This window comes from Neofelis nebulosa, chromosome 16, assembly GCF_028018385.1.
Source record: "Neofelis nebulosa isolate mNeoNeb1 chromosome 16, mNeoNeb1.pri, whole genome shotgun sequence".
In the NCBI taxonomy this organism is placed as follows: Eukaryota; Metazoa; Chordata; class Mammalia; order Carnivora; family Felidae; genus Neofelis; species Neofelis nebulosa.
Window position 1 is genome coordinate 35,725,231 of NC_080797.1, and position 16,717 is coordinate 35,741,947.

General features: G+C 53.0%; 1 protein-coding gene across 1 annotated transcript; it reads right to left on the reverse strand.

Annotated features, from left to right (window-relative positions):
* Positions 1-7,716: 7,716 nt before the first annotated feature.
* LOC131496966 (keratin-associated protein 9-1-like) lies at positions 7,717-16,330 on the reverse strand. Its single transcript, XM_058702838.1, has 3 exons — positions 15,817-16,330; positions 11,546-11,729; positions 7,717-8,098 (listed from the first exon to the last, which is right to left on the reverse strand). Exons 1-3 carry the CDS (start codon positions 16,310-16,312, stop codon positions 7,717-7,719), a joined length of 1,062 nt encoding a protein of 353 aa, XP_058558821.1. The 5' UTR covers positions 16,313-16,330.
* Positions 16,331-16,717: the final 387 nt, after the last annotated feature.

Below are 16,717 nucleotides of genomic sequence, written 5' to 3' on the forward strand. Positions count from 1 at the left end.
CCGGAGGTGAGGTTGTCAGATTCTGGTGCCTCCTCCGGTTCTGGGGCTTTTATGCGCTGGACCCCCGAAGGTTAGGCCAATGGGCAGGACTTTCCTTGTTGGTGTTTACATCGTTTTCCATAGTCACTGGGGGAATCATAAACGAGGAAGCTGTTTCCTAAACGCTAGGAATCGTTACAAAATAAGTGTCTAATGGTTTCCTATTTGAGAATAACTCACAGAAACATTTTCCAACGAGAGGAAGGTGGGCACATCAGCAGCATCGTTCCTGTTTCAGTGATCATGGCATCCATCGTGTGATCACGTTCTGCTGGGGTGGCTAGGGTCACAGCAGTGTTCCCTCCCCAGTCTTTGCCCTTAGACTGAATGTGGATTGCGAGTATCTCTGAGGTGAGGGGCATGATGCTGATATGTTCACTGGGACAAATGTGGTAGATCCCTGAGGCCAGTTCCGTTTCCCCACAGAAGCCGGATTCAAGACTCCCACAGGCCTATCTGTCTCCTGTAGCACCCAACCCCACCTGCGTATCTCAGTTCAATCAAAGCCCCTTGCGAAGCCGATGTCTGGTGTTTTCTCTGCCACATGGCAAGGCAGAAGCAAAGCAGGTGGGGAGAAGCAGCAGCAGTAGTCTGGGACTAAGCAAGCATCAGTCAATAGACGTCCTTGTTGAACAGGACCCCTGATTTTCCTAGGGTCGGATGCTTTCACCGGAGGTGGGGCTTTCAGGGGCATAAAGGCGGGGGCAGGATGGGCAAAACCAGGTGAGTTGGGGACTCTAGCCCTAACCTTGTTAGCTAGCCTCGTCAGTGTCCTCACGTCGCTCATTACATCTTTATTTATGGTTGCTCTTTCTTTTTTCTGTCAGGCTGTCTTTCTTTTTCTGCCTTTCTCCCTTCCTCCCTGCATGCCTGTCCATGCAGGTCCCTTCTTCGCACCGTGCCTTCTTTCCTTCCTTCCTTCTTTCCCTTCATTCTTTAGTTTCTTTCTTTCTTTCTTCTCTTCCCTTTCTCCCTCTCTTCCTCCCTCCCCCCTTCCTTCTAGGCTTCCTTTCTTCCTCCCTCCCTTCTCCTTTTCCCCCTACTCCTCTCCTCATCCCCCCCATTCATATTGCACCCTCTTCTTCTGTTTCTTCCAATGATTTTCTCCATCCGCCCGGCTAATTAAGAACATAGTGGAATGAATGGTGACAACCATAGTCTGCCAAAGACGTCTGAAGCCACCAAACCTATCTCTTGGGTATTGGTGTGTTTGGGACAACTTCTGCCTACCAGCTCTGCACCTCAATGCCTAAGTGCCCTTTTCACACGCAGCAGAATGTCAGGCTGCCTGAGCATGCCACACGGAGAAAACACACTCAACCCTTGCTTCTGGAGAGTGGGTTTATAAAGACTCCAGCTCCCTCGTGGCTGAAATAAGAGAATCTCAACCTGTGTGTGTGTGTGCGTGTGTGTGTGTGTGTGTGTGTGTGTGCGTGTGTGTGTGTATGTGTGTATGCGCGCGCGTGTGTGTGTGTGCGCGCGCGCGAGTGTGCCTCTTTGGAGTTGTACCGTGTCTGAGATACCTTTCAGGGTAAAGCTTTGGTTGCAAACTGTGATGCTGGCCTCAAAGTGTTACTTCCCTGGGACACCTCCCTACACTCGGACCAGTGTGATATGACCTCCCCAAAGAAGCCACATTCCTGGACTCTTTACTGAAGAGGAGCTTCTGGAAAACCAAACTCTGACATTCCTTTACCACACTCAGTCTCAATTTCCTCACGTCTACAATGGGAACCTTAATACCTACTTTGCCAATCCCTCCAAGAATTAAAGGGAATGCTCATGAAGGATTTAGTCAACAGCCAGCAAATACGCAGAAACATGGGTCGTGTCAGGTTTTCATCTCATTTTGCCAACATCGCGCTCTTGAGAACCAGCAGCGGTAGGCACGTTTGGCCTTGGCAGTCTCTCCAGAGCATCCTGGGTACCTAGTCTCCAATGGTGGCATGTGTCCTGGATAGGGGCCTTCGAAGCTCATCAGAGGTCCCTCCACTGCTCCCAGGAAGGGACCCGGGGACCTGTCTCCTATTCCTCTCAGAGCTTGAATCGGCCTCACAGCCCTGAGTGCTGAGTTGGCACCAGTAGTTCAGGACCAGAAGCAGCAGACTTCGTTCCTGACTCCTAGGAATGCCCACGTGGTTGTCTCTCTTTTCTTCCTCACATTCTCCTCACCCCCACGGAGCAGGCATCATTTTTTCCCCCTCGGTTGCTCACACTTCCTCCACAATACACCAGAGCTTATTCTGTTTCCTTAGATGGTTCAGAGCTCATGGATTACTCAAAGTCCTACATGCCCATTGCACGATCTCTCTGGCCCTGACACCATGCTTCATCAACTCTCTGGGCAGCATTTTGATCACGATGACAAACTGCCTTACAGGAGGGGAGAGACACAGGTTTGGCAGAAAATCACAAGATGCCATTTTACTATATACCATTAGGTCCTGGGGACAAGGAGGCCAAACAAGAATGTGATTTCCACGACCCAAACACAAGCGTGTTCAGCTGCCTCTGTTGCTCACGAGGACACCGCAGGCTCACCTGTATGTGAGGCAGAAGAGTGCTGAGGGCCTGGATGCCACGCAAGGCAACAGGAGCATCCTGGGTTCCCCAGGGCTCTAAAGGGCGGGTCCCGCTGTCCTCACATATGGCTGCTGTGGCTGAGTTGTACGACACTGATGTCTACAACTTAGTGCCAGTGATGGCCCGCCTGTCCAGGAGAATAACACTTCTGTGGTCAATGAAGGCCTCGGATGGACATCTTGCTGGTGCTGAGACTAAGGGTGTTTGCTACCACGTCTGGAGATCTGAACGTAAGTGCGCTTCAGCAAGCGCCCGAACCACAGTCTTGGATCCGAGTGTGTCCATGTCAGCTGTGGGACATTCCACTGTGAAATCTCCTCAGCTGAAAATGCGCATAATGACTTGTGGAGGACTGTGTATGGCTCCACACGGACACTGCATGTGATGTAAAACGTACGTGCATAAAACCACAAAGACAATACGGGATTCCAAATGATTAGGGTTTATTAAGAGATACAGGCGAGACTCCCCGCGTCTAGGGAGACATTGAAAGGGAACATGACAGGCAGCAAGAGGCGTACAAGCTTCATGAGTACACCGAGAAAGAAAACATACCCGTGTGGGCTTTCAGCAGTTTCCACGAGTTATAGGTCATTCCTGAGGAGGTGTTTCGCTGACGTGTTTAGAGGGACAGGATAAAGTTCTTGACTACGGAGAGCAAACAGAGATCCTAACTCTGTATCAGGTTGGGGGAAGCTGGCACATGAGCCAGAGGAAGGAAAGAAGAAGCGAATCAGGGAGAAGCGGTCCACACTTCATCAGGCTGATTCACAAGATGGTAGACAGGCGGACGAATAACCGAGATGTTGGGGGTTGCGGGCTGGCTTTCCGCAACGCGTGGCAGTGACCGATTCCCAAGTGGCAAGTCCGATGGTGGTTCTTGGCGAGGCAATCAGCAGCAGGAAGGCTGGCAGCAGGATCCAGAGCCCTGGGCTAGGCACCCAGGCAGGCAGCAGCAGGTGGGGTGGTAGCAGGTTCTCGTGCAGTACACGGGGGTTCAGCAACCTGGCTGGCAGCAGCGGGACCCACAGCAGTTTTGTCCACAGCCGCTGGACCCACAGCCGCTGGACCCACAACAGCTGGGCTGGCAGCAGGTGGTCCGGCAGCAGGTGGTGTGACAGCAAGTTGGGCAGCAGCAAGGCTGGCAGCAGCTCGACCCACAGCCGCTAGACCCACCGCCGTTGTGTCCACAGCCGCTGGACCCACAGCAGCTGGGCTGGCAGCAGGTGGTCCGGCAGCAGGTGGTGTGACAGCAAGCTGGGCAGCAGCAAGGCTGGCAGCAGCCTGAACCACAGCCGCTAGACCCACCGCCGTTGTGTCCACAGCCGCTACACCCACAGCAGCTGGGCTGGCAGCAGGTGGTCCGGCAGCAGGTGGTGTGACAGCAAGCTCGGCAGCAGCAAGGATGGCAGCAGCCTGAACCACAGCCGCTAGACCCACCGCTGTTGTGTCCACAGCCGCTACACCCACAGCAGCTGGGCTGGCAGCAGGTGGTCCGGCAGCAGGTGGTCCTGCAGCACGTAGGCTGGCAGCAAGAGGAGCAGCACGAGTGGGTCATGGTGTCAGGGGTGGAGGGTGGGCAGGTCCTGTCCGGAGGTGAGGTTGTCAGATTCTGGTGCCTCCTCCGGTTCTGGGGCTTTTATGCGCTGGACCCCCGAAGGTTAGGCCAATGGGCAGGACTTTCCTTGTTGGTGTTTACATCGTTTTCCATAGTCACTGGGGGAATCATAAACGAGGAAGCTGTTTCCTAAACGCTAGGAATCGTTACAAAATAAGTGTCTAATGGTTTCCTATTTGAGAATAACTCACAGAAACATTTTCCAACGAGAGGAAGGTGGGCACATCAGCAGCATCGTTCCTGTTTCAGTGATCATGGCATCCATCGTGTGATCACGTTCTGCTGGGGTGGCTAGGGTCACAGCAGTGTTCCCTCCCCAGTCTTTGCCCTTAGACTGAATGTGGATTGCGAGTATCTCTGAGGTGAGGGGCATGATGCTGATATGTTCACTGGGACAAATGTGGTAGATCCCTGAGGCCAGTTCCGTTTCCCCACAGAAGCCGGATTCAAGACTCCCACAGGCCTATCTGTCTCCTGTAGCACCCAACCCCACCTGCGTATCTCAGTTCAATCAAAGCCCCTTGCGAAGCCGATGTCTGGTGTTTTCTCTGCCACATGGCAAGGCAGAAGCAAAGCAGGTGGGGAGAAGCAGCAGCAGTAGTCTGGGACTAAGCAAGCATCAGTCAATAGACGTCCTTGTTGAACAGGACCCCTGATTTTCCTAGGGTCGGATGCTTTCACCGGAGGTGGGGCTTTCAGGGGCATAAAGGCGGGGGCAGGATGGGCAAAACCAGGTGAGTTGGGGACTCTAGCCCTAACCTTGTTAGCTAGCCTCGTCAGTGTCCTCACGTCGCTCATTACATCTTTATTTATGGTTGCTCTTTCTTTTTTCTGTCAGGCTGTCTTTCTTTTTCTGCCTTTCTCCCTTCCTCCCTGCATGCCTGTCCATGCAGGTCCCTTCTTCGCACCGTGCCTTCTTTCCTTCCTTCCTTCTTTCCCTTCATTCTTTAGTTTCTTTCTTTCTTTCTTCTCTTCCCTTTCTCCCTCTCTTCCTCCCTCCCCCCTTCCTTCTAGGCTTCCTTTCTTCCTCCCTCCCTTCTCCTTTTCCCCCTACTCCTCTCCTCATCCCCCCCATTCATATTGCACCCTCTTCTTCTGTTTCTTCCAATGATTTTCTCCATCCGCCCGGCTAATTAAGAACATAGTGGAATGAATGGTGACAACCATAGTCTGCCAAAGACGTCTGAAGCCACCAAACCTATCTCTTGGGTATTGGTGTGTTTGGGACAACTTCTGCCTACCAGCTCTGCACCTCAATGCCTAAGTGCCCTTTTCACACGCAGCAGAATGTCAGGCTGCCTGAGCATGCCACACGGAGAAAACACACTCAACCCTTGCTTCTGGAGAGTGGGTTTATAAAGACTCCAGCTCCCTCGTGGCTGAAATAAGAGAATCTCAACCTGTGTGTGTGTGTGCGTGTGTGTGTGTGTGTGCGTGTGTGTGTGTATGTGTGTATGCGCGCGCGTGTGTGTGTGTGCGCGCGCGCGAGTGTGCCTCTTTGGAGTTGTACCGTGTCTGAGATACCTTTCAGGGTAAAGCTTTGGTTGCAAACTGTGATGCTGGCCTCAAAGTGTTACTTCCCTGGGACACCTCCCTACACTCGGACCAGTGTGATATGACCTCCCCAAAGAAGCCACATTCCTGGACTCTTTACTGAAGAGGAGCTTCTGGAAAACCAAACTCTGACATTCCTTTACCACACTCAGTCTCAATTTCCTCACGTCTACAATGGGAACCTTAATACCTACTTTGCCAATCCCTCCAAGAATTAAAGGGAATGCTCATGAAGGATTTAGTCAACAGCCAGCAAATACGCGGAAACATGGGTCGTGTCAGGTTTTCATCTCATTTTGCCAACATCGCGCTCTTGAGAACCAGCAGCGGTAGGCACGTTTGGCCTTGGCAGTCTCTCCAGAGCATCCTGGGTACCTAGTCTCCAATGGTGGCATGTGTCCTGGATAGGGGCCTTCGAAGCTCATCAGAGGTCCCTCCACTGCTCCCAGGAAGGGACCCGGGGACCTGTCTCCTATTCCTCTCAGAGCTTGAATCGGCCTCACAGCCCTGAGTGCTGAGTTGGCACCAGTAGTTCAGGACCAGAAGCAGCAGACTTCGTTCCTGACTCCTAGGAATGCCCACGTGGTTGTCTCTCTTTTCTTCCTCACATTCTCCTCACCCCCACGGAGCAGGCATCATTTTTTCCCCCTCGGTTGCTCACACTTCCTCCACAATACACCAGAGCTTATTCTGTTTCCTTAGATGGTTCAGAGCTCATGGATTACTCAAAGTCCTACATGCCCATTGCACGATCTCTCTGGCCCTGACACCATGCTTCATCAACTCTCTGGGCAGCATTTTGATCACGATGACAAACTGCCTTACAGGAGGGGAGAGACACAGGTTTGGCAGAAAATCACAAGATGCCATTTTACTATATACCATTAGGTCCTGGGGACAAGGAGGCCAAACAAGAATGTGATTTCCACGACCCAAACACAAGCGTGTTCAGCTGCCTCTGTTGCTCACGAGGACACCGCAGGCTCACCTGTATGTGAGGCAGAAGAGTGCTGAGGGCCTGGATGCCACGCAAGGCAACAGGAGCATCCTGGGTTCCCCAGGGCTCTAAAGGGCGGGTCCCGCTGTCCTCACATATGGCTGCTGTGGCTGAGTTGTACGACACTGATGTCTACAACTTAGTGCCAGTGATGGCCCGCCTGTCCAGGAGAATAACACTTCTGTGGTCAATGAAGGCCTCGGATGGACATCTTGCTGGTGCTGAGACTAAGGGTGTTTGCTACCACGTCTGGAGATCTGAACGTAAGTGCGCTTCAGCAAGCGCCCGAACCACAGTCTTGGATCCGAGTGTGTCCATGTCAGCTGTGGGACATTCCACTGTGAAATCTCCTCAGCTGAAAATGCGCATAATGACTTGTGGAGGACTGTGTATGGCTCCACACGGACACTGCATGTGATGTAAAACGTACGTGCATAAAACCACAAAGACAATACGGGATTCCAAATGATTAGGGTTTATTAAGAGATACAGGCGAGACTCCCCGCGTCTAGGGAGACATTGAAAGGGAACATGACAGGCAGCAAGAGGCGTACAAGCTTCATGAGTACACCGAGAAAGAAAACATACCCGTGTGGGCTTTCAGCAGTTTCCACGAGTTATAGGTCATTCCTGAGGAGGTGTTTCGCTGACGTATTTAGAGGGACAGGATAAAGTTCTTGACTACGGAGAGCAAACAGAGATCCTAACTCTGTATCAGGTTGGGGGAAGCTGGCACATGAGCCAGAGGAAGGAAAGAAGAAGCGAATCAGGGAGAAGCGGTCCACACTTCATCAGGCTGATTCACAAGATGGTAGACAGGCGGACGAATAACCGAGATGTTGGGGGTTGCGGGCTGGCTTTCCGCAACGCGTGGCAGTGACCGATTCCCAAGTGGCAAGTCCGATGGTGGTTCTTGGCGAGGCAATCAGCAGCTGGGCTGGCAGCAGGTGGTCCGGCAGCAGGTGGTGTGACAGCAAGTTGGGCAGCAGCAAGGCTGGCAGCAGCTCGACCCACAGCCGCTAGACCCACCGCCGTTGTGTCCACAGCCGCTGGACCCACAGCAGCTGGGCTGGCAGCAGGTGGTCCGGCAGCAGGTGGTGTGACAGCAAGCTCGGCAGCAGCAAGGCTGGCAGCAGCCTGAACCACAGCCGCTAGACCCACCGCTGTTGTGTCCACAGCCGCTACACCCACAGCAGCTGGGCTGGCAGCAGGTGGTCCGGCAGCAGGTGGTCCTGCAGCACGTAGGCTGGCAGCAAGAGGAGCAGCACGAGTGGGTCATGGTGTCAGGGGTGGAGGGTGGGCAGGTCCTGTCCGGAGGTGAGGTTGTCAGATTCTGGTGCCTCCTCCGGTTCTGAGGCTTTTATGCGCTGGACCCCCGAAGGTTAGGCCAATGGGCAGGACTTTCCTTGTTGGTGTTTACATCGTTTTCCATAGTCACTGGGGGAATCATAAACGAGGAAGCTGTTTCCTAAACGCTAGGAATCGTTACAAAATAAGTGTCTAATGGTTTCCTATTTGAGAATAACTCACAGAAACATTTTCCAACGAGAGGAAGGTGGGCACATCAGCAGCATCGTTCCTGTTTCAGTGATCATGGCATCCATCGTGTGATCACGTTCTGCTGGGGTGGCTAGGGTCACAGCAGTGTTCCCTCCCCAGTCTTTGCCCTTAGACTGAATGTGGATTGCGAGTATCTCTGAGGTGAGGGGCATGATGCTGATATGTTCACTGGGACAAATGTGGTAGATCCCTGAGGCCAGTTCCGTTTCCCCACAGAAGCCGGATTCAAGACTCCCACAGGCCTATCTGTCTCCTGTAGCACCCAACCCCACCTGCGTATCTCAGTTCAATCAAAGCCCCTTGCGAAGCCGATGTCTGGTGTTTTCTCTGCCACATGGCAAGGCAGAAGCAAAGCAGGTGGGGAGAAGCAGCAGCAGTAGTCTGGGACTAAGCAAGCATCAGTCAATAGACGTCCTTGTTGAACAGGACCCCTGATTTTCCTAGGGTCGGATGCTTTCACCGGAGGTGGGGCTTTCAGGGGCATAAAGGCGGGGGCAGGATGGGCAAAACCAGGTGAGTTGGGGACTCTAGCCCTAACCTTGTTAGCTAGCCTCGTCAGTGTCCTCACGTCGCTCATTACATCTTTATTTATGGTTGCTCTTTCTTTTTTCTGTCAGGCTGTCTTTCTTTTTCTGCCTTTCTCCCTTCCTCCCTGCATGCCTGTCCATGCAGGTCCCTTCTTCGCACCGTGCCTTCTTTCCTTCCTTCCTTCTTTCCCTTCATTCTTTAGTTTCTTTCTTTCTTTCTTCTCTTCCCTTTCTCCCTCTCTTCCTCCCTCCCCCCTTCCTTCTAGGCTTCCTTTCTTCCTCCCTCCCTTCTCCTTTTCCCCCTACTCCTCTCCTCATCCCCCCCATTCATATTGCACCCTCTTCTTCTGTTTCTTCCAATGATTTTCTCCATCCGCCCGGCTAATTAAGAACATAGTGGAATGAATGGTGACAACCATAGTCTGCCAAAGACGTCTGAAGCCACCAAACCTATCTCTTGGGTATTGGTGTGTTTGGGACAACTTCTGCCTACCAGCTCTGCACCTCAATGCCTAAGTGCCCTTTTCACACGCAGCAGAATGTCAGGCTGCCTGAGCATGCCACACGGAGAAAACACACTCAACCCTTGCTTCTGGAGAGTGGGTTTATAAAGACTCCAGCTCCCTCGTGGCTGAAATAAGAGAATCTCAACCTGTGTGTGTGTGTGCGTGTGTGTGTGTGTGTGTGTGTGCGTGTGTGTGTGTATGTGTGTATGCGCGCGCGTGTGTGTGTGTGCGCGCGCGCGAGTGTGCCTCTTTGGAGTTGTACCGTGTCTGAGATACCTTTCAGGGTAAAGCTTTGGTTGCAAACTGTGATGCTGGCCTCAAAGTGTTACTTCCCTGGGACACCTCCCTACACTCGGACCAGTGTGATATGACCTCCCCAAAGAAGCCACATTCCTGGACTCTTTACTGAAGAGGAGCTTCTGGAAAACCAAACTCTGACATTCCTTTACCACACTCAGTCTCAATTTCCTCACGTCTACAATGGGAACCTTAATACCTACTTTGCCAATCCCTCCAAGAATTAAAGGGAATGCTCATGAAGGATTTAGTCAACAGCCAGCAAATACGCGGAAACATGGGTCGTGTCAGGTTTTCATCTCATTTTGCCAACATCGCGCTCTTGAGAACCAGCAGCGGTAGGCACGTTTGGCCTTGGCAGTCTCTCCAGAGCATCCTGGGTACCTAGTCTCCAATGGTGGCATGTGTCCTGGATAGGGGCCTTCGAAGCTCATCAGAGGTCCCTCCACTGCTCCCAGGAAGGGACCCGGGGACCTGTCTCCTATTCCTCTCAGAGCTTGAATCGGCCTCACAGCCCTGAGTGCTGAGTTGGCACCAGTAGTTCAGGACCAGAAGCAGCAGACTTCGTTCCTGACTCCTAGGAATGCCCACGTGGTTGTCTCTCTTTTCTTCCTCACATTCTCCTCACCCCCACGGAGCAGGCATCATTTTTTCCCCCTCGGTTGCTCACACTTCCTCCACAATACACCAGAGCTTATTCTGTTTCCTTAGATGGTTCAGAGCTCATGGATTACTCAAAGTCCTACATGCCCATTGCACGATCTCTCTGGCCCTGACACCATGCTTCATCAACTCTCTGGGCAGCATTTTGATCACGATGACAAACTGCCTTACAGGAGGGGAGAGACACAGGTTTGGCAGAAAATCACAAGATGCCATTTTACTATATACCATTAGGTCCTGGGGACAAGGAGGCCAAACAAGAATGTGATTTCCACGACCCAAACACAAGCGTGTTCAGCTGCCTCTGTTGCTCACGAGGACACCGCAGGCTCACCTGTATGTGAGGCAGAAGAGTGCTGAGGGCCTGGATGCCACGCAAGGCAACAGGAGCATCCTGGGTTCCCCAGGCCTCTAAAGGGCGGGTCCCGCTGTCCTCACATATGGCTGCTGTGGCTGAGTTGTACGACACTGATGTCTACAACTTAGTGCCAGTGATGGCCCGCCTGTCCAGGAGAATAACACTTCTGTGGTCAATGAAGGCCTCGGATGGACATCTTGCTGGTGCTGAGACTAAGGGTGTTTGCTACCACGTCTGGAGATCTGAACGTAAGTGCGCTTCAGCAAGCGCCCGAACCACAGTCTTGGATCCGAGTGTGTCCATGTCAGCTGTGGGACATTCCACTGTGAAATCTCCTCAGCTGAAAATGCGCATAATGACTTGTGGAGGACTGTGTATGGCTCCACACGGACACTGCATGTGATGTAAAACGTACGTGCATAAAACCACAAAGACAATACGGGATTCCAAATGATTAGGGTTTATTAAGAGATACAGGCGAGACTCCCCGCGTCTAGGGAGACATTGAAAGGGAACATGACAGGCAGCAAGAGGCGTACAAGCTTCATGAGTACACCGAGAAAGAAAACATACCCGTGTGGGCTTTCAGCAGTTTCCACGAGTTATAGGTCATTCCTGAGGAGGTGTTTCGCTGACGTATTTAGAGGGACAGGATAAAGTTCTTGACTACGGAGAGCAAACAGAGATCCTAACTCTGTATCAGGTTGGGGGAAGCTGGCACATGAGCCAGAGGAAGGAAAGAAGAAGCGAATCAGGGAGAAGCGGTCCACACTTCATCAGGCTGATTCACAAGATGGTAGACAGGCGGACGAATAACCGAGATGTTGGGGGTTGCGGGCTGGCTTTCCGCAACGCGTGGCAGTGACCGATTCCCAAGTGGCAAGTCCGATGGTGGTTCTTGGCGAGGCAATCAGCAGCAGGAAGGCTGGCAGCAGGATCCAGAGCCCTGGGCTAGGCACCCAGGCAGGCAGCAGCAGGTGGGGTGGTAGCAGGTTCTCGTGCAGTACACGGGGGTTCAGCAACCTGGCTGGCAGCAGCGGGACCCACAGCAGTTTTGTCCACAGCCGCTGGACCCACAGCCGCTGGACCCACAACAGCTGGGCTGGCAGCAGGTGGTCCGGCAGCAGGTGGTGTGACAGCAAGTTGGGCAGCAGCAAGGCTGGCAGCAGCTCGACCCACAGCCGCTAGACCCACCGCCGTTGTGTCCACAGCCGCTGGACCCACAGCAGCTGGGCTGGCAGCAGGTGGTCCGGCAGCAGGTGGTGTGACAGCAAGCTGGGCAGCAGCAAGGCTGGCAGCAGCCTGAACCACAGCCGCTAGACCCACCGCCGTTGTGTCCACAGCCGCTACACCCACAGCAGCTGGGCTGGCAGCAGGTGGTCCGGCAGCAGGTGGTGTGACAGCAAGCTCGGCAGCAGCAAGGATGGCAGCAGCCTGAACCACAGCCGCTAGACCCACCGCTGTTGTGTCCACAGCCGCTACACCCACAGCAGCTGGGCTGGCAGCAGGTGGTCCGGCAGCAGGTGGTCCTGCAGCACGTAGGCTGGCAGCAAGAGGAGCAGCACGAGTGGGTCATGGTGTCAGGGGTGGAGGGTGGGCAGGTCCTGTCCGGAGGTGAGGTTGTCAGATTCTGGTGCCTCCTCCGGTTCTGGGGCTTTTATGCGCTGGACCCCCGAAGGTTAGGCCAATGGGCAGGACTTTCCTTGTTGGTGTTTACATCGTTTTCCATAGTCACTGGGGGAATCATAAACGAGGAAGCTGTTTCCTAAACGCTAGGAATCGTTACAAAATAAGTGTCTAATGGTTTCCTATTTGAGAATAACTCACAGAAACATTTTCCAACGAGAGGAAGGTGGGCACATCAGCAGCATCGTTCCTGTTTCAGTGATCATGGCATCCATCGTGTGATCACGTTCTGCTGGGGTGGCTAGGGTCACAGCAGTGTTCCCTCCCCAGTCTTTGCCCTTAGACTGAATGTGGATTGCGAGTATCTCTGAGGTGAGGGGCATGATGCTGATATGTTCACTGGGACAAATGTGGTAGATCCCTGAGGCCAGTTCCGTTTCCCCACAGAAGCCGGATTCAAGACTCCCACAGGCCTATCTGTCTCCTGTAGCACCCAACCCCACCTGCGTATCTCAGTTCAATCAAAGCCCCTTGCGAAGCCGATGTCTGGTGTTTTCTCTGCCACATGGCAAGGCAGAAGCAAAGCAGGTGGGGAGAAGCAGCAGCAGTAGTCTGGGACTAAGCAAGCATCAGTCAATAGACGTCCTTGTTGAACAGGACCCCTGATTTTCCTAGGGTCGGATGCTTTCACCGGAGGTGGGGCTTTCAGGGGCATAAAGGCGGGGGCAGGATGGGCAAAACCAGGTGAGTTGGGGACTCTAGCCCTAACCTTGTTAGCTAGCCTCGTCAGTGTCCTCACGTCGCTCATTACATCTTTATTTATGGTTGCTCTTTCTTTTTTCTGTCAGGCTGTCTTTCTTTTTCTGCCTTTCTCCCTTCCTCCCTGCATGCCTGTCCATGCAGGTCCCTTCTTCGCACCGTGCCTTCTTTCCTTTCTTCCTTCTTTCCCTTCATTCTTTAGTTTCTTTCTTTCTCTCTTCTCTTCCCTTTCTCCCTCTCTTCCTCCCTCCCCCCTTCCTTCTAGGCTTCCTTTCTTCCTCCCTCCCTTCTCCTTTTCCCCCTACTCCTCTCCTCATCCCCCCCATTCATATTGCACCCTCTTCTTCTGTTTCTTCCAATGATTTTCTCCATCCGCCCGGCTAATTAAGAACATAGTGGAATGAATGGTGACAACCATAGTCTGCCAAAGACGTCTGAAGCCACCAAACCTATCTCTTGGGTATTGGTGTGTTTGGGACAACTTCTGCCTACCAGCTCTGCACCTCAATGCCTAAGTGCCCTTTTCACACGCAGCAGAATGTCAGGCTGCCTGAGCATGCCACACGGAGAAAACACACTCAACCCTTGCTTCTGGAGAGTGGGTTTATAAAGACTCCAGCTCCCTCGTGGCTGAAATAAGAGAATCTCAACCTGTGTGTGTGTGTGCGTGTGTGTGTGCGTGTGTGCGTGTGTGTGTGTATGCGCGCGCGTGTGTGTGCGTGCGCGCGCGCGAGTGTGCCTCTTTGGAGTTGTACCGTGTCTGAGATACCTTTCAGGGTAAAGCTTTGGTTGCAAACTGTGATGCTGGCCTCAAAGTGTTACTTCCCTGGGACACCTCCCTACACTCGGACCAGTGTGATATGACCTCCCCAAAGAAGCCACATTCCTGGACTCTTTACTGAAGAGGAGCTTCTGGAAAACCAAACTCTGACATTCCTTTACCACACTCAGTCTCAATTTCCTCACGTCTACAATGGGAACCTTAATACCTACTTTGCCAATCCCTCCAAGAATTAAAGGGAATGCTCATGAAGGATTTAGTCAACAGCCAGCAAATACGCGGAAACATGGGTCGTGTCAGGTTTTCATCTCATTTTGCCAACATCGCGCTCTTGAGAACCAGCAGCGGTAGGCACGTTTGGCCTTGGCAGTCTCTCCAGAGCATCCTGGGTACCTAGTCTCCAATGGTGGCATGTGTCCTGGATAGGGGCCTTCGAAGCTCATCAGAGGTCCCTCCACTGCTCCCAGGAAGGGACCCGGGGACCTGTCTCCTATTCCTCTCAGAGCTTGAATCGGCCTCACAGCCCTGAGTGCTGAGTTGGCACCAGTAGTTCAGGACCAGAAGCAGCAGACTTCGTTCCTGACTCCTAGGAATGCCCACGTGGTTGTCTCTTTTTTCTTCCTCACATTCTCCTCACCCCCACGGAGCAGGCATCATTTTTTCCCCCTCGGTTGCTCACACTTCCTCCACAATACACCAGAGCTTATTCTGTTTCCTTAGATGGTTCAGAGCTCATGGATTACTCAAAGTCCTACATGCCCATTGCACGATCTCTCTGGCCCTGACACCATGCTTCATCAACTCTCTGGGCAGCATTTTGATCACGATGACAAACTGCCTTACAGGAGGGGAGAGACACAGGTTTGGCAGAAAATCACAAGATGCCATTTTACTATATACCATTAGGTCCTGGGGACAAGGAGGCCAAACAAGAATGTGATTTCCACGACCCAAACACAAGCGTGTTCAGCTGCCTCTGTTGCTCACGAGGACACCGCAGGCTCACCTGTATGTGAGGCAGAAGAGTGCTGAGGGCCTGGATGCCACGCAAGGCAACAGGAGCATCCTGGGTTCCCCAGGGCTCTAAAGGGCGGGTCCCGCTGTCCTCACATATGGCTGCTGTGGCTGAGTTGTACGACACTGATGTCTACAACTTAGTGCCAGTGATGGCCCGCCTGTCCAGGAGAATAACACTTCTGTGGTCAATGAAGGCCTCGGATGGACATCTTGCTGGTGCTGAGACTAAGGGTGTTTGCTACCACGTCTGGAGATCTGAACGTAAGTGCGCTTCAGCAAGCGCCCGAACCACAGTCTTGGATCCGAGTGTGTCCATGTCAGCTGTGGGACATTCCACTGTGAAATCTCCTCAGCTGAAAATGCGCATAATGACTTGTGGAGGACTGTGTATGGCTCCACACGGACACTGCATGTGATGTAAAACGTACGTACATAAAACCACAAAGACAATACGGGATTCCAAATGATTAGGGTTTATTAAGAGATACAGGCGAGACTCCCCGCGTCTAGGGAGACATTGAAAGGGAACATGACAGGCAGCAAGAGGCGTACAAGCTTCATGAGTACACCGAGAAAGAAAACATACCCGTGTGGGCTTTCAGCAGTTTCCACGAGTTATAGGTCATTCCTGAGGAGGTGTTTCGCTGACGTATTTAGAGGGACAGGATAAAGTTCTTGACTACGGAGAGCAAACAGAGATCCTAACTCTGTATCAGGTTGGGGGAAGCTGGCACATGAGCCAGAGGAAGGAAAGAAGAAGCGAATCAGGGAGAAGCGGTCCACACTTCATCAGGCTGATTCACAAGATGGTAGACAGGCGGACGAATAACCGAGATGTTGGGGATTGCGGGCTGGCTTTCCGCAACGCGTGGTAGTGACCGATTCCCAAGTGGCAAGTCCGATGGTGGTTCTTGGCGAGGCAATCAGCGGCAGGAAGGCTGGCAGCAGGATCCAGAGCCCTGGGCTAGGCACCCAGGCAGGCAGCAGCAGGTGGGGTGGTAGCAGGTTCTCGTGCAGTACACGGGGGTACAGCAAACTGGCTGGCAGCAGTGGGACCCACAGCAGTTTTGTCCACAGCCGCTGGACCCACAGCCGCTGGACCCACAACAGCTGGGCTGGCAGCAGGTGGTGTGACAGCAAGTTGGGCAGCAGCAAGGCTGGCAGCAGCTCGACCCACAGCCGCTAGACCCACTGCCGTTGTGTCCACAGCCGCTGGACCCACAGCAGCTGGGTTGGCAGCAAGTGGTCCTACAGCAGGTGGTCCTGCAGCAGGTAGTGTGACAGCAAGTTGGGCGGCAGCAAGGCTGGCAGCAGCTGGACCCACAGCCGCTGGACCCACAGCACCTGGGGTGGCAGCAGGTGGTCCGGCAACAGGTGGTCCTGCAGCACGTAGGCTGGCAGCAATAGGAGCAGCACGAGTGGGTCATGGTGTCAGGGGTGGAGGGTGGGCAGGTCCTGTCCGGAGGTGAGGTTGTCAGATTCTGGTCCCTCCTCCGGATCTGGGGGTTTTATGCACTCGACCCCCGAAGTTTAGACCAATGGGAAGGACTTTCCTTGTTGGTGTTTACATCGTTTTCCAGTCATTGGGGAGTCATAAAGGAGGAAGCTGTTTCCTAAATGCTAGGAATCATTACAAAATAAGTGTCTAATGGTTTCCTATTTGAGAATAACTCACAGAAACATTTTCCAACGAGAGGAAGGTGGGCACATCAGCAGCATCGTTCTTGTTTCAATGATCATGGCATCCATCGTGTGGTCACGTTCTGCTCGGGTGGATAGGGTCACGGCAGTGTTCCCTCCCCAGTCTTTGCCCTTAGTTTGTATGTGGATTG

What these genes read in the sequence shown, in the direction of transcription:
- LOC131496966 (XM_058702838.1), bottom strand. Translation starts at nt 16,312, where the DNA reads ATGACCCACTCGTGCTGCTCCTATTGCTGCCAGCCTACGTGCTGCAGG. An exon ending in ATCCTGCTGCCAGCCTTCCT is followed by an intron (nt 11,730 to 15,816) that starts GCCGCTGATTGC and finishes CGCTGCTGCCAG; the next exon opens with CCAGGTTGCTGAACCCCCGT. An exon ending in ACTGCCACGCGTTGCGGAAA is followed by an intron (nt 8,099 to 11,545) that starts GCCAGCCCGCAA and finishes ACCTCCGGACAG; the next exon opens with GACCTGCCCACCCTCCACCC.